Source organism: Podarcis erhardii, assembly GCF_964252035.2.
Source record: "Podarcis erhardii genome assembly, chromosome: 8".
Taxonomy (NCBI): domain Eukaryota; kingdom Metazoa; phylum Chordata; class Lepidosauria; order Squamata; family Lacertidae; genus Podarcis; species Podarcis erhardii.
This window is the reverse complement of record NC_138499.1, coordinates 66,967,441-66,995,299: the sequence shown is the minus strand read 5'-3', so window position 1 is coordinate 66,995,299 and position 27,859 is coordinate 66,967,441. Positions and strand designations below refer to the sequence as shown.

At 45.8% G+C, this 27,859-nt stretch overlaps 1 protein-coding gene across 2 annotated transcripts; it reads left to right on the top strand.

The window, feature by feature from the left end:
* Positions 1-566: 566 nt before the first annotated feature.
* Positions 567-26,926, top strand: RIPK1 (receptor interacting serine/threonine kinase 1). 2 transcript variants are annotated; one of them, XM_081873046.1, is made up of 12 exons: positions 567-885; positions 6,849-7,051; positions 9,931-10,084; positions 11,361-11,498; positions 12,880-13,108; positions 13,427-13,576; positions 13,990-14,066; positions 15,985-16,075; positions 18,393-19,007; positions 21,404-21,472; positions 22,925-23,071; positions 26,478-26,926. In XM_081873046.1, the coding sequence occupies exons 2-12, from the start codon at positions 6,900-6,902 to the stop codon at positions 26,771-26,773; spliced, it is 2,118 nt and encodes a 705-aa protein (XP_081729172.1). In that variant the 5' UTR covers positions 567-885; positions 6,849-6,899; the 3' UTR covers positions 26,774-26,926. The 2 variants fall into 2 exon arrangements, with proteins under 2 accessions (XP_081729172.1, XP_081729171.1); XM_081873045.1 differs by lacking the exon at positions 567-885 and adding an exon at positions 6,729-6,747.
* Positions 26,927-27,859: the final 933 nt, after the last annotated feature.

The window sequence follows — 27,859 nt, the reverse complement described above, 5'->3', positions numbered from 1 at the left end:
TCCATACCCAAGATGCTGGTGCAAAGTCAAGGAAAGCTGAAGTACACCCGATCCAAACTCCATTCTGGAGCAGGGCTACCACTACTACTACTGAAGGTGTTGGCTTAAGCCTGGCGTCCCTTTCTGCCCAAATAGACTCCATTTATTTCCTCTTAGTTGCGTCGTTATTAGGATCCCACACAGCTAAAGAACCCAAGAATGTGAAACGAGCCTGCTAGACCAGGCCAAGGGCCCATCAAGTCCAGTATCCTGTTCTCACGGTGGTGCCTGTGGGAAACCAGGGAGCAGGATCTGAGCACAAGAGCATCTCTCCCCTCCAGCAAGTGAGACGCAGCAGTATCTCCAGCCGCGCACAGTCCTTCTTCTCTTACCTTCCTTCGTGTTCGTCCTCTCCCTTTCAGCAGCTCTCGACGCCACCCATTTCCGCACTGGAATCTCTCTTCGGAGATCTCGCCCCGCCGATCCCGCCCCGAGGGGAGATCCGAAAGCCTCGCTGCTCGCCCCGCCTGCGGAGAAGAGAAGCCTGGATCATAGGTTGGGAAGGGCTTGCGTGCGCTTTTAACACCGCCTGACTCCGCCCCGGCAAAGTTCGCCGAAAGAGGAAGAAAAGCGCCAGGCGCGCTCCAGACAGTGGGTGGCTCCTTTCGGGAGCAGGAGGGCGAAAGGAAAGAGAAGAAATCGAGGGGATCGCTACCCGTGGGGCGCAGCGTACACTATCTGGGGATCTCTCCTGCTCGGGGAGAGGAGACGGTGGAAAGGGGTTTGGTCCCTTCCCCGCTGCGCGTCGATCTTTTTGGAGCCGAGGAGGTGGTGCCCCCACTAGCGCGGGCTGGCCGCTTTCAGGTTTCCCCCCCGGCATCCCTGCAGAGAGAAAGACTCGCCCGGGTAGGTTTTCCTTAGGATCGAACTTGTGGGAAACTGCCTCCGACCACCTGCTTCCTTCCCGTTGCGCTCGAGGGAAGCGAGAGGGGGAAGGGGAGGCGCGCAGGAAAATGAAACTACTGTAAGTTTGTGCCTCTGTGAGGCGCGCGCGTTAACTTCATCCGGCAGCCTTTCTCAACCTGTGGGTCCCCAGATGTTGTTGAACTACAACTCCCATCACCCCTAGCTAGCAAGGCCAGAGCTCAGGGATCATGGGAGTTGTAGTCCAACAACATCTGGGGACCCACAGGTTGAGAACTTCTGCGCCCCGGTGAAGTCCAGGATTTCAAGAGGCTGCTCGCTGAATGAGGGCGGAGTGACTGGTGGTGGTGGGAACTCCTTCCCATTATTAGTCACCACCCGGATCCTAAGCTAAGTGCTTCACTTTGTGTGTTGTGTGGCTAGGAGTGCAGCCAGGTGCCTTCTTGGGATTTGCTCAAAAGTTTTAACCGGCCAAAATCTCGCTCTGCTTTTGCGGATGTGGAGTTGGAGAGGGGTTTGGGCATGAGGGAGATGAAATCCACTTACCAGAAGACTTAGGCCCCTCCAAACTCGTATTTTGCTGCACTTAATAACATCTTTCTTCTTTGGCGATCACTCCTAGCCGAGTAAGATTGTCTTCCATAAACACGGTTTTAACAGTGAGTTCGTAAGTGACTGTGGAGGCCAATTCTGGATCCACACGTCCTTCCTCAGTGGGGACATTGGTTTCTGGGCAGAAGCTGATCACGGTGATGGTTTGCCAAGCCTGTCTTCCTCTTAGCACATTTCCCCCTTTCATCCTGAGTTTGAGCATCTTCAAAACCCATGACACCTTTGGTAAAGGTTGTTCTTCAATTGGAGCGCTCACAGGCCAGTGTTTCCCAGTTGTCGGTGTTTATACAGTGGTGCCTCGCAAGACGAAATTAATTCGTTCCGCAAGTTTTTTCGTCTTGCAAGTTTTTCGTCTTGCGAAGCACGGTTTCCCATAGGAATGCATTGAAAATCAATCAATGCGTTCCTAAGGAAACCGCCTTCAGTCCAGGTCCGGGGACAGTCTGTCCCCCGACCTCTTCTGAAGGCTGGGGGGGCACAAGGGCTTTTCTTCCCACCCCCAGCATTTTAAAAAACCCCGGGACAGCAGAGGACTTCTCCGCTGTCCCGGGGTTTTTTAAAATGCTGGCGGGCGGCAGCGCTGCCGCCCACCAGCATTTTAAGATCGCCCCGGACAGCGGACTTCTCCACTGTCCCGGGGCGATTTTAAAGCCCCTGGGAAGGCAGGCGGACCTCTTCTGAAGGCCGGCGGGGGGCGAAAGTCTTTGTTCCCCCCCGCCGCCTGCCTTCAAAAGCCGTCCGGGAAAGCGGAGAAAGCGCTGCGTTTCTCCGCTCTCCTGGGAAGGCAGGCAGGGGGGAGCAAAGACTTTTGCCCCCCGCCGGCCTTCAGAAGAGGTCCTGGACTTCTTCTGAAGGCTAGCGGGGCCGAAAGTCTTTGCTCCCCCCCCCCCCCCGCCGCCTGCCTTCAAAAGCCGTCCGGGATAGCGGGAAGCGCTTCCCTGCTATCCCGGACCGCTTTTAAAATGCTGGCGGTGGGGAGCAAAGCCTTTCGGCCCCCGCCGGCCTTCCTGGACCTCTTCTGAAGGCCGGAGGGGGGGGGAAAAGGCTTTGCTCCCCACCGCCAGCATTTAAAAGAGGTCCCCGGAGATTTCCCTATAGGCTTTCTTCTTGCGAAGCAAGCCCATAGGGAAATTCGTCTTGCGAAGCGCCTCAAAAAACGGAAAACCCTTTCGTCTAGCGGGTTTTTCGTCTTGCGAGGCATTCGTCTTGCGGGGCACCACTGTACTACATTTTTTGGATTTGCCTTGAGAGAGTCTTCAAACCTCTTTTGTTGACCACCAGCATTACACTTACCATTTTAAAGTTTGGAATAGAGTAGTTGCTTTAGAAGACGATCAGGCATCCACACAATACAACCAGTCCAACAAAGTTGATGTTGAAGAATCATTGCTTCAACACTGGTGATCTTTGCTTATTCCAGTACACTGGCATTAGTTCGCCTGTCTTCCCAGGTGATATGTACATTTTTTCGAAGACACTGTTGATGGAATCTTTCGAGGAGTTGGAGATGGCATTTCTAAGTGGTCCATGTTTCACAAGCATACAGTAAGGTCGGTAGTAAACAAGCATTTGTAAGCAAACATTTTGGTTTCCCTGCGAAAGTCCCAGTCCTCAAATACTCTGCACTTCAGTCGAGAGAAAGCTGCCTTTGAATCTAGTTTTTTAAATACCTTTTTTTTTCAACCAAGGCATGTCAGTGGATAGCGGAGGCGGCGGCTGTGAAATGACTGATTCCTACAATTTCCATAATCCCAGAATTTCCTGAGTGTTTTTCACCTTGCCCATCCTTGGTCGTCCTGTTCACATGTGTGATAGTGGGCACTTATCTGAACCTAAGCATATCTGCCTGGGATCTGCCTTTAAATCACTTTACCGTTGTGTGGACAGATCCCACTGAGGTATCCTGGGTATCCTGTACTTAGCAGTCCTATTTTTGCATGTGTTAGGTCAGATGTAGGTGGATTCAGTTGGACACGATCCAGTCCAAGTGCCTGGCTGATTTCTAACACTGAGTGCAAGGTTGCAGATATGATTCTCTTCCTTCCCATTTTATCCTCACAGCAAATTCCATGAGGTAGGTTAAATTGAGACTGTGACCAGCTCAGGGTCACCCAGTGAGTTTCATGGCTGAGCAAGGATTTGAATCCTCGTCGCCCAGGTCCTAGCCCAACGCTCTAACCACTATGCAACACAGTCTCTCTTTTGAGAGGCATGCTGGTCCTGCATGCCCTTTCTGTTCTTCTCCAGAAGCCTTCCCCTATCCCCCTGAAGATGAGGAATCTGAGTCTAGGACCATGACATCTCCTTGTGTTCTATTTGCTATAACAAAATTCTTTTTTCCCAAGCCTGATTTCAATACAGTGGTACCTCGGGTTAAGTACTTAGTTCGTTCTGGAGGTCCGTCCTTAACCTGAAACTGTTCTTAACCTGAAGCACCACTTTAGCTAATGGGGCCTCCCACTGCCGCTGTGCCGCTGGAGCACGATTTCTGTTCTCATCCTGAAGCAAAGTTCTTAACCTGAGGTATTATTTTTGGGTCAGCGGAGTCTGTAACCTGAAGCGTATGTAACCCGAGGTACCACTGTAGTAGGGAGGTGAGCTTGCAGGTGCCAGGGGAGGCCTCTGGGGGTGCGAGTTCACCCAATGGGTACGAAGATGGTGACCCATATAAGGAAGATTCTTTATGTTTCTCAACTCTAAACTATTGTTGCTACTTCTTCTGTTGCTCAGGCTACAATGTTGTACATTGTTGCCTGGGAGTAATTCCCATTGACTTTTTGCCTATATGCCCCCAAATGGCTCTGCAACAATAGTTGAGAAACATAAGAATCTGCCTTATATGTAGCAAGACCACTGGTCCATCCAGCCCTAACTGGCCAGGGAATCATAGAATTGTAGGGTCGGAAGGGACCGTGAGGGTCATCTAGTCCAACCCCCTGCAATGCAGGAATCTTTTGCCAAATGTGGGGTTCGAACCCACAACCCTGAGATTAAGAGTCTCATGCTCTACTGACTGAGCTATCCTGTTGGGTTGGGAAAACATGAGCTTTCCCCAACCCAACAGGGTAAAGAACATGCATACCCTGTGAGCTAAAAAGCAGCTAAAAAATACTGCAAATTAAAAGTAAAGGTAAAGGGACCCCTGACCATTAGGTCCAGTCGTGACCCACTCTGGGGTTGTGGCGCTCATCTCGCTTTATTGGCCGGCATGACTAAGCCGCTTCTGGCAAACCAGAGCAGCGCACGGAAACGCCGTTTACCTTCCTTCTGGAGCAGTACCTATTTATCTACTTGCACTTTGACGTGCTTTCGAACTGCTAGGTTGGCAGGAGCAGGGACCGAGCAAAGGGAGCTCACCCCGTCATGGGGATTCGAACCGCCGCCCTTCTGATCAGCAAGTCCTAGGCTCTGTGGTTTAACCCACAGCGCCACCCGTGTCCCTTAAATTAAAAGTAGAGTTGCCATATTTCAAAAAGTGAAAATCCGGACACGAAAGTTGCTGAGTTTGTTTGTTTGTTTGTTTGTTTAGAAAATCTCCACAAAAAGAAGTTTCTGAGCTATTTTTAAGAAAATTCACCCCTAAAATCTACACTTCTGACATAGGTTGCCATACGCCCAGGTTTCCCCGGACATTCTGCCCGGACGCTATTTCTGATGGACGAATCCCAGAAATATGGCAGCCCTAAAAGAAAACATTAAACAGTAATACATTAAAACAGCTAAGCGGCCAGAGAAAAATGGGAATTAAAACCATACCCATGAAACCCCAAACCCTCTTACTTCCCAAAGTAGCATTCAGCTGAAATGGGGACCAAATTCTTCATATTATGCTTAGCAACGTGTGTGTGTGTGTGTGAAGCCCATGACATCCCTCCAAAAGCCCCCCTCACAGAGCTCTACTTCCCAGCAACCTTTGAAAAAACCACAGTTCCCAGAATCCTTTGGGGGAAATCATGTGCTTTAAATGTATGGTGTGTACACAGCCTCTGTGTGACTGGCACAGTGGTGCTGTTGGCAATGCCAACCTGTTAAGAATTATAACTTGCCAATAATTGTCCTAGATAGACCAGTGCCATTTATCCCGTTACCTTGAGGCTGATCCCCACCCCAATTATTATTATTACAATTCAGCCATAGGAAGCAAAGTAGCAATAGAGCAGACCCATTAAAATTAATGGCCTTAAATTAGGCATGACTAATGTAAGTCCATTGTTTTCAGTGGGTCTACTCTCAGTGAAATCTACTCCAACACCACTCGTTAGATCCTGTATATTTTTATTTATGTCTTAATTACCTCATACAATACTGCTCAGCAACCTGGAAAACTAATATGAAACTAACATTTTAAAACACAGCGGTATACAAATGATTCGTATTAATAATCAAGCTTAGCAGAAAGAAAGAAAGAAAGAAAGAAGGAAGGAAGGAAGGAAAGCAAGCTGATTTTGGCAATGATGCAGTTAATTATTTAAAGAGAGTTAATCGCTATCTTTAAATGTTTAGATTATACTCTGGTATAAGGTTCCTACCAGAGTGGACTGACAGACTAAACCATTGGACTATGCAGAGATGGCAAAAATGACTGGGAAAATCAGAAACCAGGAGGATCCAAACTTCAACAAAAAATGGGGAAAACTTATATAATATTTGAATGACCACTGTAAACATTTGAACTCTTTGGCAGGTCTTAAATAACTCTTGTAATGTTACATAGACTTTGGGTACAATGGGGGACTGAAAAATTAGGAGGATTTTTAGGATGCAGTGAAAAAAAATAACTAAAGAACCCACAGAGTGGAGGAGGGAAGTCTAGAGATTCGGAAGAATCTTGTGTAATTTTTATTATTTGTGATTTTGAGTGTGAATGAATTCGTAAAATAAAAAAAAATGTTTAGCTTATATAACATAGAAAAAATATTTAAAAGCCTAGGAACACAGAAGTCTTTTTTCTGCCATTAAGGTGGGTGACGACCTGGCCTCTTAAAGGAGACAATTTCTCAAACAGGAAACCACCATTAAAAATGCCCTCCCCTTGTAGACACCTTCCATTTTTCAGAACATAAACTCTCAAGAGAAGGTTCTTCACAGATTTTCCCTACTACTTTACAAGATGTCAGACCAAAAGCACTTACCTGAGAGTAAGCCACCTTGAACACTCTGGGATTGTTTTCTCACTAAACGTGCATAGGATTGCGCTCTTACTGTCACCTTCGTGCCGTCCTTGGGTCTTTGGTAGGTCTCCACAGCTTTCTTCTTAGCCTTTTGGCCATCATGTCCCGTGGCAGTGGAAATACAGACCGCACAATGCCTTCTCTTCTGTTTTCACATTGCAGGCCCTGGGATTTCTCTCTACGAATTGCTGGAGTGCCCCACGAGCCGCAAACATGTCCTTGGATGACATTCAGATGAATTCGGAGGACTTTTTGCAAAAAGAGCAGCTGGACGCCGGCGGATTTGGAATGGTTTCGCTGTGTTACCACAAGAGGCATGGGCTTGTGGTGTTGAAAACGGTGTACACAGGGCCTCAGCGCACAGAGTAAGTTGGTCAGAAGGAGATCCTTTGCAGACAAGAGAGAGCAGTGTGGAGCTACCTACCACTGAGCTCCTGCCAGTTTCTTTTCTTATTTATATTAGTTTTATTAAATATTTTGTTGTTGCTTAGTCGTTTAGTCGTGTCCGACTCTTCGTGACCCCATGGATCGGAGCACGCCAGGCATTCCTGTCTTCCACTGCCTCCCGCAATTTGGTCAAACACATGCTGGTAGCTTCGAGAACACTGTCCAACCACCTCGTCCTCTGTCGTCCCCTTCTCCTTGTGCCCTCAAATCTTTCCCAACATCAGGGTCTTTTCCAGGGAGTCTTCTCTTCTCATGAGGTGGCCAAAGTATTGGAGCCTCAGCTTCAGGATCTGTCCTTCCAGTGAGCACTCAGGGCTGATTTCCTTAAGAATGGATAGGTTATTAAATATTACAAGGAAAATAGAAAAGGAAAATCAAAACAAAATCCATACATAACAATATAAACACAATCGTCTATATATTTACCAAATACAGTGGTGCCCCGCAAGACGAACGCCTCGCAAGATGGAAAACCCGCTAGACGAAAGGGTTTTCCGTTTTGGAGGCACTTCGCAAAACGAATTTCCCTATGGGCTTGTTTCGCAAGACGAAATGTCTTGCGAGTTCCTGCGGGTTTCCCCCCCTTCCCCCCCTTTTCCTAAGCCGCTAAGCCGCTTATCAGCTGATCCGCTGATAAGCCGCTTATCAGCTGATCCGCTAAAAGCCGCTAAACCGCTAATAGCACTAATCCGCTAAGCTGTCAATGGGCTTGCTTCGCAAGACGAGAAAACCGCTATACGAAGAGCCTCACAGAACGGATTAATTTCGTCTTGCGAGGCACCACTGTACAGACTAAAGAAGAAAAAAGACAAAAAGCTAAAAGAAAAGAAAAAAAAGAAAGGGGGGGAAGAAAAAAATACTTTCCATAATCAATAATACCAAATTTATACTTTAAACATTACATTATAAAAATCCTAGTTAAAATATTATAAAAGACTTCCACCACATTCACCACACGTCTCTTAATTTCTAGTTCACCTTTACATCTGTTCTTCAGTCACTTCCTTTCTTAAGATCTTACATAGTCCATCAAATCTTTATATTCTTTTATATTCTTCACAAGGTTAGTCTAAGCACAACCAAACTTTCGTATTTGAGCCCTGCTTGTGTAAATATTCATTTAGACAATTCCATTGTCTCTGTACCATAATTTTGGATTTGTGCCTTATTAAGTCCGGCTCCTACCGGTTTCTGATTGGATAGGCTCCTCCCTCAACTTTACCAGGGTTTTGCTTGCCTAGAGATCTGTGTGGCAAGAACAAAAGACGAGCCCAGCTAGATCAAACCAAATGACCGCTATCACCAGTCAGATGCTTGTGGGAAGTCCACAGGCAGCTCACAAAGGCAATGACTGTCTCCTGCTCTTATTTCCCAGCTTCAACAATTAAAGCTTCCTTTAGGCCAGCCTTTCTCAACCTGTGGGTCCCCAGATGTTGTTGGACTACAACTCCCATCACCCCTAGCTAGCAAGGCCAGAGCTCAGGGATGATGGGAGTTGTAGTCCAACAACATCTGGGGACCCACAGGTTGAGAACCGCTGCTTCAGGCTCACTTCCCCCATCCCCAGAGAAGGCTGCCTCCTAGTTAGCCTAGATGGCGCCTCTGCTCCAGATCTGAGTGGAAACTTGACAGATCAGAGCTATAGCTCAGTCAGTAGAGCATGAGACTGTTAATCTCAGGGTTGTGGGTTCAAGTCCCCCATTGGGCAAAAGATTCCCGCATTGCAAGGGGTTGGACTAGATCAGTGTTTCCCAACCTTGGGCCTCCAGCTGTTTTTGGACTACAACTCCCATAATCCCTAGCTAGCAAGACCAGTGGTCAGGGATGATGGGAATTGTAGTTCAAAAAGAGCTGGAGGCCCAAGGTTGGGAAACACTGGACTAGATAACCCTTGGTTCATAGAATCATAGAGTTGGAAGGGACCCTGGGGATCATCTAGTGCAACCCCTGCAATGCAGGGGTTCCTTATGGGGATTGTACCTGCAGCCTTGGTGTTATCCGCTCTGACCAGCTGAGCTATCCAGCTTGTATTCTATGAAATCATTCTCTGTAGGGCTCCTTGCTATAGCAATGGTCCTTATCTGATGGTGGCTGCAGCAGCACACTGGGCAGCTGGGTGTGGGGGAGGCTGCCATTTCCCACAATGCCTTGGGGCAACCCATTAATGGGGCATTGTGGGAAATTAAAATAGTGTCTTCAGTAGACCCAACTGCCCAACACAAATGCCAGTGGGGGCCAGGCATCAGTGTGGGTCCTGGCAGTTGCCCAAGCATGCTACTCACTGACGCTAGGCCTGACTGGATTATGTGTCATTAGATCATTCGGCCACTCCTGGTGTGACAGCTTAGCAGACCTACCTGCCATTTTGCCACCTTGCCCACTCTGAAAGAAAACCACCTGTGTGTTAAGAGTTGAAGTGTGTCTCCAATTTCAATTCAGATTTTTAAAATGCATTATCCCGCTGTTATAAATTTGGGAAGCACTAGCCTGCAGTTCCCAGCCAGAATGCTATGCAAATGACTGAATGAATAATTAGTCATAACGATGCTAACTAATCACCACTCAGACACAAGGCAGGATTTCACCCATCAAGGCAGTTGCCATTTCAATCGCAGATTATGCCGCAGATTGAGCTATGCAGGTTTGGCTCATCATTTTGGAGAGTTCAAGTGAAGAAGTTGACATTTCTGGCTGTCACCTTGAAATGTCTTACCGGAAGCTTTAGTCTGTAGCTCTATTCCCTTCTTGGCAGTCATGCACACTGGTAATCCCATAGTACCTGTTCTCCCCCTCCCAGGTGTAACACGTCCCTTCTCGAAGAAGGCAAGATTATGCTCAGACTAAACCATGACCGTGTGGTGAAGCTACTGGGCATCATTTTGGAACATGGCAACTACTCCCTGGTGATGGAATACGTACGCAAAGGAAACCTGATGTCCGTACTAAAGGCAGTGAGTAGAGATTGATACACTGGGAAGAAGCCAGGTGGTAATTTTTGAGATTGTACCACAACCTCGGAAAATGGTATTCAAACATTGTCGGTCATCTCAGGTCTGTTTCCATCAACATCTTTTTTGCCCGTTCCAGTGAAAATGTTTTCATCATTGGTTTGGACCTGGATCAGGTCTAAGACATGCTAATAGTGAATGTTAGGGACACACTAGCACTGGGCTCTGCAGCTCATAAATGTGAGTGTTTGCTCTGTATGGGGGGATCATGATTTCTGCACCAGCGAACCTCCTGTTCATAATTTGCGCTATAAAATGGAGCAGTCTTCCATTGCTCCCAAGATCCATATTTCCAAAGTATTGGGAAGGTTTGGGCCAGATAGTAATAAGCTTATATAATATGTTTAAGCTTCTGTCTGGCAGTGGGTTAGAGCCAATCCCTATTGCCATCTAGAATCTGCGCATCATAATGATGAGTTATCTGTTAATATTTCTCATCAGCAGATAGATCCCATCCTGATTTTCTAAAATGTGCATCTCCAGATCTGCTGAATTGCAACTGGATTCTGGCCTCAGTGATGAGGATCCTTGTTGCTTATTTGAAAAGCAAAGATAATTGGAAGGCACACTAATTCGGTATGCTTTATTCAAACTCCTTTCGCAACCATGATTCGTAAGACTTAATATCTATTCCTGGTGGATGTTCATTCAACAGAGGACTGAATAAGTCAGTGCTCTTTTTAAAGATTTTAGCTGGTATTCAATTATGTTTAACCCCGAGTATACCCACTGAAATTAATGAGCATGGCTAAGTTCAGTCCATTAATTTTGATAGGTCTAACATGAGTACAGTGGTGCCCCGCAAGACGAATGCCTCGCAAGACGGAAAACTCGCTAGACGAAAGAGTTTTCCGTTTTGGAGGTGCTTTGCAAAATGAATTTCCTATGGGCTTGCTTCGCAAGACGAAAATGTCTTGCGAGTTCCTGCAGGGTTTTTTTCCTCCCCCCCCCTTTTCTAAGCCGCTTATCCACTAAGCCGAAAAGCCGCTAAACCGCTAATAGCGCTAAGCCGCTAAGCCGTCAATGGGCTTGCTTCGCAAGACGAGAAAACCGCTAGACGAAGAGACTTGCGGAATGGATTCTTTTCGTCTTGCGAGGCACCACTGTAAAACTGAATTTAATACCACTGCTTTTCATTTTTTAAAAAGGCAGTTTCTTGATCATGGCAGGTATAACTCAGTATATATACTAATATTCTGCTGTTTTTGCTTTATTGCAGACCTCTATTCCTTTGTCCGTGAAAGGGTGCTTCATCCTAGAGATCATTGAAGGAATGCTTTACTTAACAGAACAGGGCTTAGTTCACAAGGACCTAAAACCAGAAAATATCCTTGTAGACGAGGACTTTCATATTAAGGTACCATTAGCACACAATTCCTGGATGGGTGACATGTCAGTCTTAGGGCTAAACCAGATGTGGGCATGATTTATAGCAGAACCTGCCTGTTTGGCAAACCATGGTTTTGTGTGACTGCAAATATGCTGGCTCCCAGGGAGATTGCAGCCACTTTGCTTCTCTCCTGGTCCTTGTAGTTCAGTGTAATGTGGCAACTAAGGCAAGGTATGGCTTTGCATCTTGTCTGAACCCAGGATTGTTGTTCTGCTCTCTCTTCCTTAACCAGGATCTGCAGCCAAAGTTTGTAAAGTGTGTGCAATCTGCTCCAGAAGCCAGTATGTTTACATGGTTGCAGTAAGCTGAGCAGGCTTTTGCCCGCTATGCACATGTGGATGAGAAGGAAAACACACAGTTTCCCAGGGTTTTGCATTCCCTTCCTGGTATGAACTTTAAGAAGGTGACTGGGAGCGGCAGCCGAGGCCATATAACACCGGTCTTGAAAGACCTACACTGGCTCCCAGTACGTTTCCGAGCACAATTCAAAGTGTTGGTGTTGACCTTTAAAGCCCTAAACAGCCTCGGCCCAGTAGACCTGAAGGAGCATCTCCACCCCCATCGTTCTGCCTGGACACTGAGGTCCAGCACCAAGGGCCTTCTGGCGGTTCCCTCACTACGAGAAGCCATGTTACAGGGAACCAGGCAGAGGGCCTTCTCGGTAGTGGCACCTGTCCTGTGGAACACCCTCCCACCAGATGTCAAAGAGAAAAATAACTACCAAACTTTAGAAGACATCTGAAGGCAGCCCTGTTTAGGGAAGTTTTAATGTTTAATAGGTTATTGTATTTTAGTGTTCTGTTGGAAGCCACCCAGAGTGGCTGGGAAAACCCAGCCAAATGGGCGGGGTAATAATAATAATAATAATAATAATAATAATAATAATAATAATAGTGTTGTTGTTGTTGTTATTTAGACAAACTAAAATGGGGTTAGAGAAAGGCAACAAAGCATTAAGAAAAACAAGTCCTATGTGGAATGGTTTGAAAGAACTGGGCATGTTTAGCCTGGAAAAGAGAAGACAGAGTGTGGAGACATCATAGGCAAATGCGTGTTCTCTGCTGCAGACTGAGGTTGATTTAGTGGGCTTAAGATACAGGCAGGTAAATTTTGGTTAAGTCAAACTTCTTGAACAGCTGTGACAATGGAACCAATGACCTGGAGGGGTGGTGGGCTCTCCCTTTAAGTAGAGGGTGGATAGTCCATCTATAGTGAATGTTCTAGCTCTGGATTTCCTGTGCCAAGCAGGAAGTTGGAGAAGACGGCCTGCGAGGGTCTCATCAGCTGTGTGCTGGCGTGATCTCAGTTGGACCTTGCTGCCATAACGGTTCTCCATCCTTTCCTGCAGATAGCAGACCTTGGCGTAGCCCGCTTCAAAAGCTGGAGCAGGCTGACCAAAGAGGAGAGCATCCGGAAGATGAAAATCAACTGCAGCTCAAAGAGCAACGCCGGCACCCTTTTTTACATGGCCCCAGAACACTTGGCATCAGTTAACACCACGCCTGTGGAAAAATCAGACGTGTACAGCTTTGGCATAGTATTATGGGCCATCTTTGCCAACAAAGAACCCTATGAGAGTAAGTGTTTGTGATCAAATAACTCTGCTTGCTGAAGTGTTTTTAGCTGCATACAGTTACAGTGGTACCTCGGGTTAAGTACTTAATTCGTTCTGGAGGTCTGTTCTTAATCTGAAACTGTTCTTAACCTGAGGTACCACTTTAGCTAATGGGGCCTCCCGCTGCCACCAGAGCACGATTTCTGTTCTTATCCTGAAGCAAAGTTCTTAACCTGAGGTAATATTTCTGGGTTAGTGGAGTCTGTAACCTGAAGCGTATGTAACCCGAGGTATTTTTTTTTATTAATAAAACCTGTTCAATTCCTCTCTCCCCCACCAGATGCTATGACTGATGCGCAAATATACTTCTGCATCATGAATGGGGACAGGCCTCTCATAGAGGAGATTGAAGAAAGTTGCCCAGGAGAGATCATTACGCTAATGAAACAATCTTGGAGTCAAAAGCCGGAGGAACGGCCAACTTTTGCAGGTAGTGAGAGGGCATTTTTGCTGAAGTGGGTCCGGCATTATTTGAGTGCAAGAGGAAGGCAGCCTTAAGGTCATGCAGAATATTCCTGATGTTTAGTTTTTTGCTGGGTCTACAGGTGCAGTGGGATGAGGAACAGCAAAGAGGTAACACTGCACTCCTTATAGGTGCCAAATCTGTGGGGAAGTATGTGAGGACGGGGCTGAGCCCCACCCAATCTGTACGTTGAAATTTTGCACCCCCTAACAATTTTGTGCCCGGGGCAACCACCGCCGTGCCCTCCTGCCATGCTATGCCACTGCCATGTCACTTCTTACTTGCCTTTATAAAAGCAGCATAAGAACAGTCTCGTTTGTTTTTCATTGAGACCGCTTTGGGGGTTTTTCTTTTACTAATTGACTAATCCTTTACTACAGAAATCAATTTGACGTACAAGCCATTTTATCAGCAGAACTTTGAAAAGGATGTTGAAGATGACTTGAGAAAGTTAAAAGTAAGTTTTTCAAACATTTATGGCTGAAAAAAGGAAAGGGGGCAAGAATCACTGGTGGAAATTGTAGGGGAACAGAGTCCAGCTATTAGGTAGGAGAAATTTCCTGAAAGTCAGAGCTGTCACACAGCTGAGCAATCTCCTTCACTGGAAGCATTGATGCAGAGAATGTCAGGGACACTGTCGCTGCATCTGCATTGTAGATCCTGCAATAAGCAAAGGGGTGTACTAAATGACTTCCTCTGTCCCTTCCAATTCTATCCCTAAAAGCATACAAAATCATAAGAAGAACCTACTGGATCAACCCAGTGGTCCAGAATCCTATTCTCAGCAGTGGAACACCCTCCCACCAGATGTAAAGGAGATAAATAGCCATACAACTTTTAGAAGACATATGAAGGCAGTCCTGTATAGGGAATATTTTAAAGGTTTGATGTTTTATTATCTCTTTATATCTGTTGGAAGCCATCCAGAGTCCCTGTGGCAACCCAGTCAGATGGGCAGGGTATAATAATAATAATAATAATAATAATAATAATAATAATAATGGTAAAGGACCCCTGACAGTTAAGTCCAGTCGCGAATGACTCTGGGGTTGCTGCGCTCAACTTGCTTTACTGGCCTAGGGACCCGGCGTTGGTCTGCAGACATTTTTTCTGGGTCATGTGGCCAGCATGACTTAGCCGCTTCTGGCAAAACCAGAGCAGCGCACAGAAACGCCGCTTACCTATTTATCTACTTACACTTTGACGTGCTTTTGAACTGCTAGGTGGACAGAGGCTGGGACCGAACAACGGGAGCTCACCCCGTTGCAGGGATCCAAACCGCCGACCTTCTGATCGGCAAGCCCTAGGCTCAGTGGTTTAGACCACAGCACCACCCGCGAACCTGTAATAATAATAATGTTGCCCAAATGCCTGTGTCAGGCTTCAGGGAATCTGATCCCCCTCCCTCACGGCAGGCTTCCAGTAATGAAAATACAAGAAGCTCTTACCAAGGTATTTTATTCAATAGTCACAGAGAGAGATGCAGGATGCTGTCTCTAGGATAATGGTGTTGCTCTCAGTAATCTCCTCCCCCCTTTTACTCTCAGTCGTCAGCAGCTCCACCCCTTTATACGGTGGCTGCGTGAGGACCTTTGTCTATTCGCTTTCTGTTCTCCCACTTTAACAGCCCTCCTCGTTCTAGGAGAAGGGGGGTGGGTTGGGAATGCTTTCTAATGATAATGTGTCAACCAGCTGTCCTGACTCTTCTGCTCCTCCTTCCTCTCCTTCCATTATCTCCCAGCTTTGTCCTTCTTCTGTCTCAGAGTCATGACCTTCTGCAAACCACCGTTGTAAGTCTATACTGTCCTCCTCTTCTCGGGAAGGTTCAGAAGAATGGGGGGTGGCCTTCACCATTCCTCTTCAGTCCAATCCCTGACAGCCTGTGAGAAACATTCCTGTCTCTGGATGTGGAGACACAGCATAGTCATCATGGCTATAGCCTTGCCCTCCATAACTTTGTCCACTCCTCTTTTAAAGTCATCCAAACTGGTGGCCATCATTGCCTCCTGTGGAAGCGGGTTCCATGCTTGAACTATACATTGCTTGAAGAATTACTTTTATCTGCCATGGCTATTTCAACGTTCAGCTTCATTGGGTGTCCACAAATTCTAGTGTTAGGAGAGAAGCAGTAGTGGGGCAGCTTCCTCAGTCTCCCTCTGACATTCTCACATTAACCGGAGTGTCTGAAATGGGAAAGTCTACATGTCTAACCTCTAGACATGTAGGTTTCCTGTGCGACAGGGTTGCTGACATCCTTAGTCATACAGTCTAGCAGGATTTTGCTTGATGGGCACCCTAAGCAACATTGCCCTAGAGGTTCTAGGTTCTTCCAGTGATTCAATCAGGTATTTAGTTGCTCTTGTTCTCTGCGACAGGAAAAGTACCCTGAGCCAACGGAACTTGTAAAAAGGATGCAGTCTCTCCAAGTGGATGCTGTGGCAGAACCACCAAGCAATGGCCGGACCGGTAATTCATTTCAGTTGCTTAAGAGTTCGTCCTTTTGCATCCCACATTTGGGGCAACAGCTGCACATTTCTTTATGATAACAAGGACACCCATTAAAAACACACACACACAATCAAAGCCAAAGTACAGCGCAGATCACCGTTTCAGTGCTGAGTAGGGCCAGTGCAGATTACAGTTTCAGTTTCTACTTTGTAAATAAATCATATCAGAGCTGGAGATTTTGTCTGGACTCTGGTTTATGACTCAAATCACAGTATGTTTATATTTTATGATAGCGTCACAGAAGTGATGAAGTCAGTTTGGGGGTGGAAGATTCATCATCCCCTCTGTTTCTCATTTTTTGGGCAAGGGAGGCCCACACAGACAAACAGACAGTGCCTGGTGAAATCCCATAGCGTGGAAGCAGCAGGGGCTGAGCAGGATTTCCACAACAACAAGAAGCCAAGAACCATTCACACTTCCAAAAGCCATTATTATTGCCGTCTATATTCAGAGTCTATAGCTACCAAAAGGCTCTTGACCTTTGGGTATTAGGCTGTAACGCACAGCCTGAGGTGTAGCAGCCGCCAAAGGAAACCTGCCAGCTGGCCTCAGGGTGGATCAATACTAAAAGCCCCTTTGGGCCATCCTGTTGGGTTGGCATAAGAACAAAGACCACACCTACCTTTTACTTTGGGGAATTTCTGCTTGCCGGAAAGATGAGGTAGAATAGCGACCTCTTCTCTTCCTGTTAATACTGGAAGTGGTTTTTTTAAAATGTTTGCTGGCAGTTATTTATGCTGATTACTTGTTCAACCTGAGCTTCTGAATAGTCAGAATAGAGCAGGGCTGGGTGGTACCTGGTTTTCAGCATCGCAATACACTGATATATCACATTGACATTTTAGTGTATTTTTGGTCTTTGTTGGAAGCCGCCCAGAGTGGCTGGGGAAACCCAGCCAGATGGGCGGGGTACAAATAATAAATTGTTGTTGTTGCTGTTGTTGTTGTTGTTGTTGTCTGAAGTAAGGATGGAGCTATGTACAGGCATTAACTGCCTTCACGGTTTTTCCTGCATCATGATTTTTGCATAGTGCACAAGCACACACACATCCTGATTGCCAGGTCTAAAAATATTGCCAGGTCTAAAATTATGAAACCAACATCATGATATGGACTTCAAACACACTTAATTCTTCTAATTGGGGGGAGTTATTTAGTACTCCTTTGTCCTTCTAGGCTTCTACCCCCCCCCAAGTGTGTTGAGTGGAAGTTTAGTGAGAGCACTTTCTATAATCTTCTGGTTTTGGAAGGCTTCCTTCTAGTTCTCTCTGGTTGTGCTTTTGAAGTATGATACCTTCACTTACCGTTTGCTGGGCCATGGGAAATGTCAGGCGATGCTAGAACTTCGTGCCAGAGCACAGTGGTACAGCAATACAGCAGTTTATGACACCTCCCAGATAACAGCAAGTTAGGCTGACTGTATAAGACAATTTTTTGTGGAAGAGGACCAATATTTGTTTGATTAAAGCATAGCAACCCAATGAGCTTCTCATGCTTACAGCACAATTCAGTGCAAATCTACTCAGAAGTAAGTCCCATTGAGTTCATTGGGATCCAAGGTGAGAGTGTAGGATAGGTCAGGGAAAGCTGTGACCCTCCTTATGCTACTGGACTGATGGGAATTGTAGTCCAACAGTATTTGGAGACCCATAGGCCTGGATAGTACCTGGATGCAGCCTTGATCTCACAGCAGTAGTCTCACCAAGCTGCTAGAACATGGGTAGGCAACCTAAGGCCCAGGGCTGGATGTGGCCCAATCGCCTTGTAAATCCAGCCCGTGGATTTAGCGCTATTAGCGGCTTAGCGGCTATTAGCGGCTTAGAAAAGGGGGGGGAGCGAAAAGACTCGCAAGACGTTTTCGTCTTGCGAAGCAAGCCCATAGGGAAATTCGTCTTGCGAAGCGCCTCGAAAAACGGAAAACCCTTTCGTCTAGCGGGTTTTTCGTCTTGCGAGGCATTCGTCTTACGGGGCACCACTGTATTACCATACTTTTGATGCTTGGCATCCGTGTATGTCTGTGTGTGTGTGTGTGTGTGTGTGTCACTGCAGGAGCATTCAGAGTCACTACTAGCTGTATGTATTTTATTTGTGGGGCATAGGAAATTTTTCTTTTTTTTCCCTTCAAAATTTAGTCCCGTTCCCCCCCCCCCCCAGTCTGAGGGACAGTGGACCAGCCCTCTGCTGGAAAAGTTTGCTGTCCCCTGTGCTAGAACATTGCAATGAAATCTCTGCAAAACGATCAGTCCTCTTAGGCCCCTCCCTTTCTTCCCTTCAGATCTGCCTGGCTCCCTGCACAGCTCTCCGTCTCCTGCGGCAAGCAACACCGTAGACGAAGCCATGTTTGCGGCTTGCCCGGTGAATGAACCTGTGGAGAGCTGCGAAACGTCCTTGGATCCTCCGGTGACCTTGGAGCGGAAACTGCAGGACGAGCTGAACTACCATGTGCATGGCAGCAGGATGGACAAGGCGGAAGGCCGTTCCGTGTCGTACAGCGCCGAAATACTGGAGCAGGAGAGGAGGAGGAAGGTGTCTCACGACCCCTATGCAAAGGCGACTGCTGCCCGCCCGATGCAGGAGTTGCACCTGAGGCCTGAAAAGGTCGAGTCTGGCGCCTGTCATAGCAACACCACTGTGGACCCATACAGTCGTCAGTGGAAACCACCGCCGACCAGAGCTACTCTGGAAAGGGAAAATAATAGCCGGCTGAATCCAGTTAGGCACTATGGGCCCGGACCTGCAAATCTCAGAGCATCTCTAAGCCCAGAAGATCTCTATGGATCAGCCAATCCCTTTAGCTTCAATAAATCTCCCGTACCTGAATCTGGTGTGGATCGTCAATCTAACCCATTCAGACCTTACTATTTTGGCAAAAGCTTCAGTACAGAAACTGGTAAGTGAACTGATTGAGGGTCTTCTTCTTGTTCCTTCAGGGAGAAAGAGCACACATGCCTAAGACCAGCAGTAAAATGGCTCTTCTTCACTACCTTCTATGAATAAAAGCTGTCCCATTTTTTAATGAGCCAGTCTTTCGTCCCAGCCTACTAACCCTGGGCAGCTAAAATGTAATAGCCATTCAAAATCTGGTGAGCTTTAAGGTTACTATGCATATTTATATTTATGCCTTTTATTAAATTTTCATCCTGCCCTCCCTTCAAGGAGCTTGCGGCAAACAGTTCTCCCCACTCTCATACCATTTCATTTCACAACCTTCTGAGGTTGGCTGAAATGAATATTTGTCTGAGGTCGCCCAATGAGCAGCACTGACTGGGGGGCTTTGTGGAATGGAATCACTTTTGTCCAGGCATCTGAATTGCGAAATACTGTTTGTGGTGCAGTTTCTACAGAGAGCATTAGCATCGCTAATTCGTTCATTGTGCTGTATTTTATTTGTATTGTTTTCTTAGGACTGTCGTGTTTCATTATCAATGTTGTAAGCTGTGCTCCATTTTGGAGGAAGGTGGGATATCCATCTATACATAAGGGATACTCCAGCACCCTAAATATTGGGTTGTGGCCCTTTCATGCCATTGTACTAAAAGGGCTTTTGATCTGGTGGAATCACCTCAGAAGACGAGGTGATTGCCCAGCAATCCCCAGTGTGCTTTGGAAACCTGTTCTGGAGCAGTTTTGTTTGTTTGTTTGTAATTAGATCTCTTAACCTGCCCTTCAACAATAATCCTATGGGTTACAACAATAAAATATGCAATTATAAAACAAATAAAAGCATTAGAACCATAAAACAAACGCAAGCCAGCGTTTTGAAGGAGAATCGGCAAAAGCTCCCTTGACTTCTCTCTTTGTCGGCATTTGCCTCCTCTAGTGTAAGAGCACTAGGAGTGCTGGTTGGAAGATCATTCTGTACTGCACTGGCTGTGGGCTGAATAGAAATTGGTAACTTAATTATATTGATCAATTGCATCGATATGCTACCTTTTGGGCAAGGCGCCTCAGGCGGTTTATTAACAAGTGGTGCCAAACATCCTGAGGAGCTGATGGTGCTAGCTCCTTTGCCTGGTGTTTTCCCTCAGGGTACACACATCCTAAGGAGCTCCAGGAAAGGTGGGTTTTGGTTGGTCCCAACTCTGCGGGAACTTTCTGGCTCGTCAGCATTGTGGGCTGCAAATATGGCTCTGTGACAGTCAGCAAGTACAGCACTGGAAGCTTAGACTGTCTATCTGGGAGGACTTCATTCTGTCAGAAGTCAGTGTGGTCTTCTGAAAAGTACTGGGGCTTGATGTCCTCACCTCTCCCTTCTGGAAGCTTCTGCTCTCCCAAGACCACCACTTTCTATTGTGAAATATCCACCTATTGAAATTGCCTCATCTACATTAATGATGCAGGAGCTCTGTTGTACCTGGGTAGGTTTTTGTCTGAGTAGGTTTTTGCACAGTCAAGAGTCCAGTTTACCTGAAGGAGCATCACCACCCCCATTGTTCTGCCCAGACACTGAGGTCCAGCACCGATGGCCGTCTGGCAGTTCCCTCGCTGTGAGAAGCCAAGTTACAGGGAAACAGACAGAGGGCCTTCTCTCTTTTTTTAATTAATTTTTATTAATTTTCCAACATAAGTTTGTACAAAATTTAACATCCGATTCTCACCAACTGCTTCCTTTGGACTCCCATCAGCATGTCTGACAATTCTCTGTATTATCACATTTTCTCACATTTCTCAGTTTAATATTGCACTATATCATTATTTACCTTATCATATTATTTATACAATATTTCTACCGTTACTTCTCACAAAGCTTCTAGAAAACTTACAAACGTTAACTGTTCATCACATATATGTTTGATATATTCTGTAAATTTATTCCAGTCCTCAGTGAATCTCTGATCTCGTCTGTTCCGAATCCTCCCTGTTAATTATGCAATTCTGCATATTCCACCAATTTCATTCTCCATTCTTCGATTATGGGCATTTCTTCTTGTTTCCATTTCTGGGCCATCAAAATTCTAGCTGCTGTTACCAGGCAGAGGGCCTTCTCGGTAGTGGCACCCGCCCTGTGGAACGCCCTCCCACCAAGATGTCAAAGAGAAAAACAACTACCAGACTTTTAGAAGACATCTGAAGGCAGCCCTGTTTAGGGAAGCTTTCAATGTTTAATAGACAATTGTATTTTAAGATCTTGTTGGAAGCCACGCAGAGTGGCTGGGGAAACCCAGCCAGATGGGCAGGGTATAAATAATAAATTATTATTATTATTATTATTATTATTATTATTATTATTATTATTAGTTTCAAGAGCAGTGGTACGGTTTTGACACAATTTGCATACCTCTTTAGATCCAGAGGAATCGACCCCTTTTATGAAGACGAACTTCGCCCATACACCTATACACAAACAGAATTCAGGTAAAAAACTCTTGTTATCTCTTGATATGAGCAGTATGAGCGGCATGAGCGGTCCGGACTCTTTAAGGCTATAATACCATTTGGTAGCTCTAAAGCAGAAGTAGGGAAGCTCCAATCCATGGGCCAGTCTTGGCCTACACGGCCATTTCCCTCCAATCATATCCAACTGTCCATCAGCTGATGTCACGCGTGAAATGAACTGATCGACCAGGGTGGGTGGGATCCAGTTCTGCCTTGGCTGAGTGTGCCTATTCCCAGCAGCCAAATTTGCAGGACTAAACCCCACTTTCCCATGGTTTATTTGGCACACTAGTTGGATTTTTGGAGGGGTCCAAGGTGCAAACAGCATAGACTATGTTAGGTTGCAGAACTGGCCCCTTGCAATCTGCTCCTTCCACAAGAAGAGAATTTGAGATTCCCTTTTGTGGTGCTGTTCCCTTTCAAAATGAAAAAAAAACAAAACCCAGAGTTTTGGAGCTCCAGAAACAGCCGCTTGCTTGATCTCAACAAGATACAGTCACATTCACTGAACGAAGTCTCAAAATGCATTATCTCAAAAGACTTAATTCTCGCAACATTTTTGAAACACTGTTGATATAGAACAGCGATGTCCAACTGGTCAACCGCGATCGACAAGGTAGATCTCCTGGAGATCGTGGGAAACTTTTAGTCCCTGCGAATAAAAAAACAGTTGAATGAATGTCTCGGGCCCCCGCTGTGTACATTTGGTTGTGTTGGCATTTACTGCAAGCGATTTATGGCATTCACCCCCAAAAAGCTGAACAACTCTGGACTCTCCTCCTAAAAAAAGCCAGATCACTGCCAGTTTGTTTAAACTGGGAGTAGATCACAGTCTCTTGAGAGCTGGAAGTGCCTGATATAGAAGAGCCAACATGTTTTCTCTTTGGGGAGTTTGTTGTCTCGTCCTACTGATCTGACTGACACAAGCTTTCAAAGGTTTGCTATGATTTTAACTCTTATCAAAGAACTATTGGAGCAGCCTGGCTTGCTCAGTTGGTTAGAGCACAGTGCTGATAATGGCAGGTCACAGATTCGATTTCTGTATGGGACAGCTGCATTTCCCTGCATTGCAGGGGGGTGGACTAGATGATCCTCAGGGTCCCTTCCAACTCTACAATTCTATCATTCCATGATTACCTATACCAGACACCAACCTGAGAAATAAACCTGGTTGTGTAAATATGCCCTTGTAACATAAATTCTAAGAGCAGGAACCATTCTTTCCTTGATGTGAAACTACCCAACATATAAGTGCAGCGTTCAAATAATGCATTTTTGCCATTTTACTATTTCCATCATAAAATCAACATGTGTCAACACACTGGTCAGTAATTTATCCCCCTGCACTGTCCCTGTGCTCATTTTGCTTGTGTGTAGTTTTATACTTCCTTTATTAAACTGGTGATTTTTTAAAAATTGTCTTACATACAGGAGAACCTGCAAGCTACAAAATATATAATAGTAGTGCAATTCAGATAGGCTCTCACAACGTCTTAACCATTAAACAAAAACCTCAACAAATATGTACTATGCCGGAAAATACTCATTATAATCTTGCAGATTACCAGAAACTGTTTGGTAAGTACTGAAGTTAAAACTTTTTTCTTCCTTAAAGAAATAGTTCTTGCTTTCAAAGCCATACCTTTTCCTTTGAAACTCTGTTCAGGATATGTACAGTGGTACCTCGTGTTACAAACACTTCAGGTTACATACGATTCAGGTTACAGACTCTGTTAACCCAGAAACAGTGCTTTAGGTTAAGCACTTTGCTTCAGGATGAGAACAGAAATCGTGCTACGGCAGCAGCAGGAGGCCCCATTAGCTAAAGTGGTGCTTCAGGTTAAGAACAGTTTCAGGTTCAGTACGGACCTCCAGAACGAATTAAGTACTTAACCTGAGGTACCACTATAGTTAGGATTGAATAGAACTGAAAATATCTACCAAGGAAAGATACAACATGCTCAGAGGCAGGGAAGGATAAAGGTAAAGGTAAAGGGACCCCTGACCATTAGGTCCAGTCGTGGCCGACTCTGGGGTTGCGGCACTCATCTTGCTTTACTGGCCGAGGGAGCCAGAGTACAGCCTCCGGGTCATGTGGCCAGCATGACTAAGCCACTTCTGGCGAACCAGAGCAGTGCACGGAAACGCTGTTTACCTTCCCGCCGAAGCAGTACCTACTTATCTACTTGCACTTTGACGTGCTTTCAAACTGCTAGGTTGGCAGGAGCAGGGACCGAGCAACAGGCACTCGCCCCATCATGGGGATTTGAACCACCAACCTTCTGATCGGCAAGCCCTAGGCTCTGTGGTTTAACCCACAGCGCCACCCGTGTACAAACATGGTAAACAATAAATTAGGTATGTTCACACACACACACATTCATTAAAAACCTGAGGTTTTTAAAACTCAAGCTGAGGTCCAGCTCCGAGGGCCTTCTGGCAGTTCCCTCCTTGCAAGAAGTGAGCTTACAGGGAACCAAGCAGAGGGCCTTCTCTGTAGTGGCTCCTGCCCTGTGGAACGCTCTCCTTTCCGATATCAAACAGTTAAACAACTACATGACTTTTCATAGAAATCTAAAAGGAGCCCTATTTTGGGAAGTTTTTAATGTCTGATGTTTCCTCCCTCCCTTTCTTTCCTCTGTATTTTGTTGGAAGCCACCCAGAGTGGCCGGGGTATAAGAAATAAATTAGTAGTAGTAGTAGTAAAAAAAATATTAATCTGTCGAAACAGAGGTACTAGTGATCTCCACAAAACACGGACTTTGCAGTCAGATTTTGGGATTCTGACCCTGAAGATTCTGGTCTTCTAGCTTGTATCCCTTAGTAGTAGTACAGTGGTACCTTGGTTTAAGAACAGTCCTGTTTACAAATGATTTGGTTTATGAACTCCGCAAAACCGGAAGTAGTGTCCCAGTTTGCGAACTTTGCCTTGGTCTAAGAACGGAATCCGAATGGTGAAAGGGCATCGGCGGTGGGAGGCCTCATCAGGGAAAGCGCACCTTGGTTTAAGAACGGTTTCGGTTTAAGAATGGACTTCCGGAACAGATTAAGTTCGTAAACCGAGGTACCACTGTAGTACTAATAGTACTGTTATTAATACTACTGCTGCTACTAGTAGTAACAAAAATAAGAATCTGTAGAAACAGAGATGTTAGTGATCTCCACAAAACACGGACTTTGCAGTCAGATTTCGGGATTCTGACCCTGAAGATTCTGGTCTTCTAGCTTGTATCCCTTAATGCCGCTGCTGGCAAGTAGCTGCCTCTTAGGTTGTGATGCACAGTGATGCTATTGTTGCTGCATGCTAGAGCTTCTCTTCCTTTCCTTCTCTCTCCCCCACCCCACACTTTCATAAATAAGTGCCCCACTTCAGTAGGAAAAAACTATTTCCCCCAGTTGTTTGTGTGTTTTTTTTAAAGTGTAGCAAATCATGGGTTTCCAGTATGACTTTGCTAACCTATTGCTAATTAGTGAGAGCTAGCATGGTGTGGTGAAGTGGACACAGTATTGGGGTGGATCGAATCCTGGATGCCTGGATTCAAATGCCTGCTCAGCCATGAAAATGGGCAAAGTCAAGCTTAGCCCACCTCACTAGGTCGTTGTGAGAACACCATGATTACTCCATGTGGGCCACCCGGCGCTTCTCAGAGGCAGGGAAGGGTAAAGGTAAAGGGACCCCTGACCATTAGGTCCAGTCGTGGCCGACTCTGGGGTTGCGGCACTCATCTCGCTTTATTGGCTGAGGGAGCCGGCGTACAGCTTCCGGATCATGTGGCCAGCATGACTAAGCTACTTCTGGCGAAGCAGAGCAGCACACGGAAACGCTGTTTACCTTCCTGCCGAAGCGGTACCTACTTATCTACTTGCACTTTGAAAAGTAACTCTGCACATGCTTTGTGGCCTTGCAATGCAGTCTTGTGGCATTTTCAGACAATTCTGACTGGCTCAGAATTCACCCTCAAATGGAGGTTCCATGGTGAATATATTGACATAGGGATGCGGGTGGCGCTGTGGCCTGAACCACTGAGCCTCTTGGGCTTTCTGACTGGAAGGTCGGCAGTTTGAATCCCCACAACTACGTTGCTCTGTCCCAGCTCCTGCCAACCTAGCAGTACGAAAGCATACCAGCACAAGTAGATAAATAGGTACCATTGTGGTGGGAAGGTAAACGGTGTTTCCGTGCGCTCTAGTTTCCGTCACGGTGTTCTGTTGTGCCAGAAGCGGTTTAGTCCTGCTGGCCACATGACCCACAAAGCTGTCTGTGGAAAACGCGGGTCCCTCAGCCTGAATGCAAGATGAGTGCTGCAATCCCGTAGTCACCTTTGACTGGGCTTAATTGTCCGGGGTCCTTTACCATATATATATATATATATATATATGCTTTCGTAGATTTTCACGGGTACAGGAATGCAGGTTTTGGTGTCCTCGGGTGTCTTCCCGTGTAAAAGTTGGGGTGTCTAGGCGACGTTTCGACGAGGTCTCACTCGTCATCTTCAGGCTGGTGCTTTCGGCTTCTTGTTACTGCTCTGTTCCAGTAACAAGAAGCCGAAAGCACCAGCCTGAAGATGACGAGTGAGACCTCGTCGAAACGTCGCCTAGACACCCCAACTTTTACACGGGAAGACACCCGAGGACACCAAAACCTGCATATATATATATATATATATATATATATATATATACTAGCAGAACAAAAGAAACAGTGTTCGTGATATGAATTTGGAGAACTGCTAAACAGATGAAATAATGAAATTCAGTTAGAGGGGATTCAAGGAAGTCAGTTATCAATGTAATGAAATTAGGATTTGGAAGTGATAGTTCTTTTTTATGTGTTTTTCTTTGTTTTTGTGCATTGTAGTGTTTTTCTTTTCTCTTGTTTCTTTTTATGTGATAAGTGTGAAAACCAATAAAAAAAACTGAAAGAAAAGAAACAGTGTTCCGTCGCCAAAGCACTAAAGAATCATTTTTCTTTTGTCACCACCAGAGAACACTGCTCTCGTTTCGGAAGCGCAACTGAACCTCGTGAGAGAAAATATGGGGAAGAAGTGGAAACCCACAGCACGGCAGCTGGGCTTCAGCGACCCTGATCTGGAGGAAATTGACCACGACTACGAGCGGGATGGCTTAAAGGAAAAAGTTTATCAAATGTTTCAGAGGTGGCTGATGAAGGAAGGGAGCAAAGGAGCGACAGTGGGAAAGCTGGCCAGAGCTCTCTTTGCTAGCCAGAGGATAGATCTCCTTGCCAAAATAAAGCAGGAGTCAGAAATGAGTAACAAATGAGAGTCATAAACCAGCATAAACTACTTTGCTGGGGAAAGTATGGACATTTTGCTTTACAGTATCTTGATTGCCATTATGAATGCTCTGGTGCTGCTTGTATAGAATTTGCCGTCAAATGAATGTATTTGTATAATTTTAATTAAAAAAAAATCCAATATAAATGGACACAAGACTGCTCTAGCTTTATTGTAAATAATAAAATATTAGCAGATACAAAAACTGAAAGCATATATCAATCTTGAGTTGCTCACTATTAGCATATAGCAGAAGAGTTTGGATTCGATATCCCGCTTTATCACTACCCGAAGGAGTCTCAAAGCGGCTAACTTTCTCCTTTCCCTCCCTCCCCAAAACAAACACTCTGTGAGGTGAGTGGGGCTGAGAGACTTCAGAGAAGTGTGACTAGCCCAAGGTCACCCAGCAGCTGCATGTGGAGGAGCGGGGAAGCGAACCCGGTTCCCCAGATTACGAGTCTACCGCTCTTAACCACTACACCACACTGGCTCTCAGTAAGAACCAAGCAAGGAAAGACTGGGGAAAACTGCACTTTCTAGCAATACCACTGCCGTTGCTCTTCTTTTTTAAATTAGTTTTTATTAGTTTTGTTTGTTTGTTACAACACAGATAATCTCCTTGACATCTGATAGGAGGGTGTACCACAGGGCGGGTGCCACTGCCAAGAAGGCCCTCTGTCTGGTTCCCTTCTTGCAGTGAGGGAACCACCAGAAGGACCTCAGAGCTGGACCTGAAAAATGGGGGTTGAGATGCTCCTTCAGCCACTGATCTGCCATTCAATCCTGTACATGGGATTTGATCCTAAGGAACTGTGCACAGGATTTCAGACTAGGTCTGGCTAATCATTGTAGCTCAGTGTTATGGCTATTGTTTGGGACTGTGTTGTTTTGGATTGGGCTAGTCCCATTCTGTCTTTGATACTAACAGCATGGAGATTAGTCAGCACACTATGAACAGCCCAGTTTTATGGATGTCAGACTCACCACACCATACATATGTACCAGGGACATGGGTGGTGCTGTGGTCTAAATCACTGAGCCTCTTGGGCTTGTCGATTAGAAGGTTAGCAGT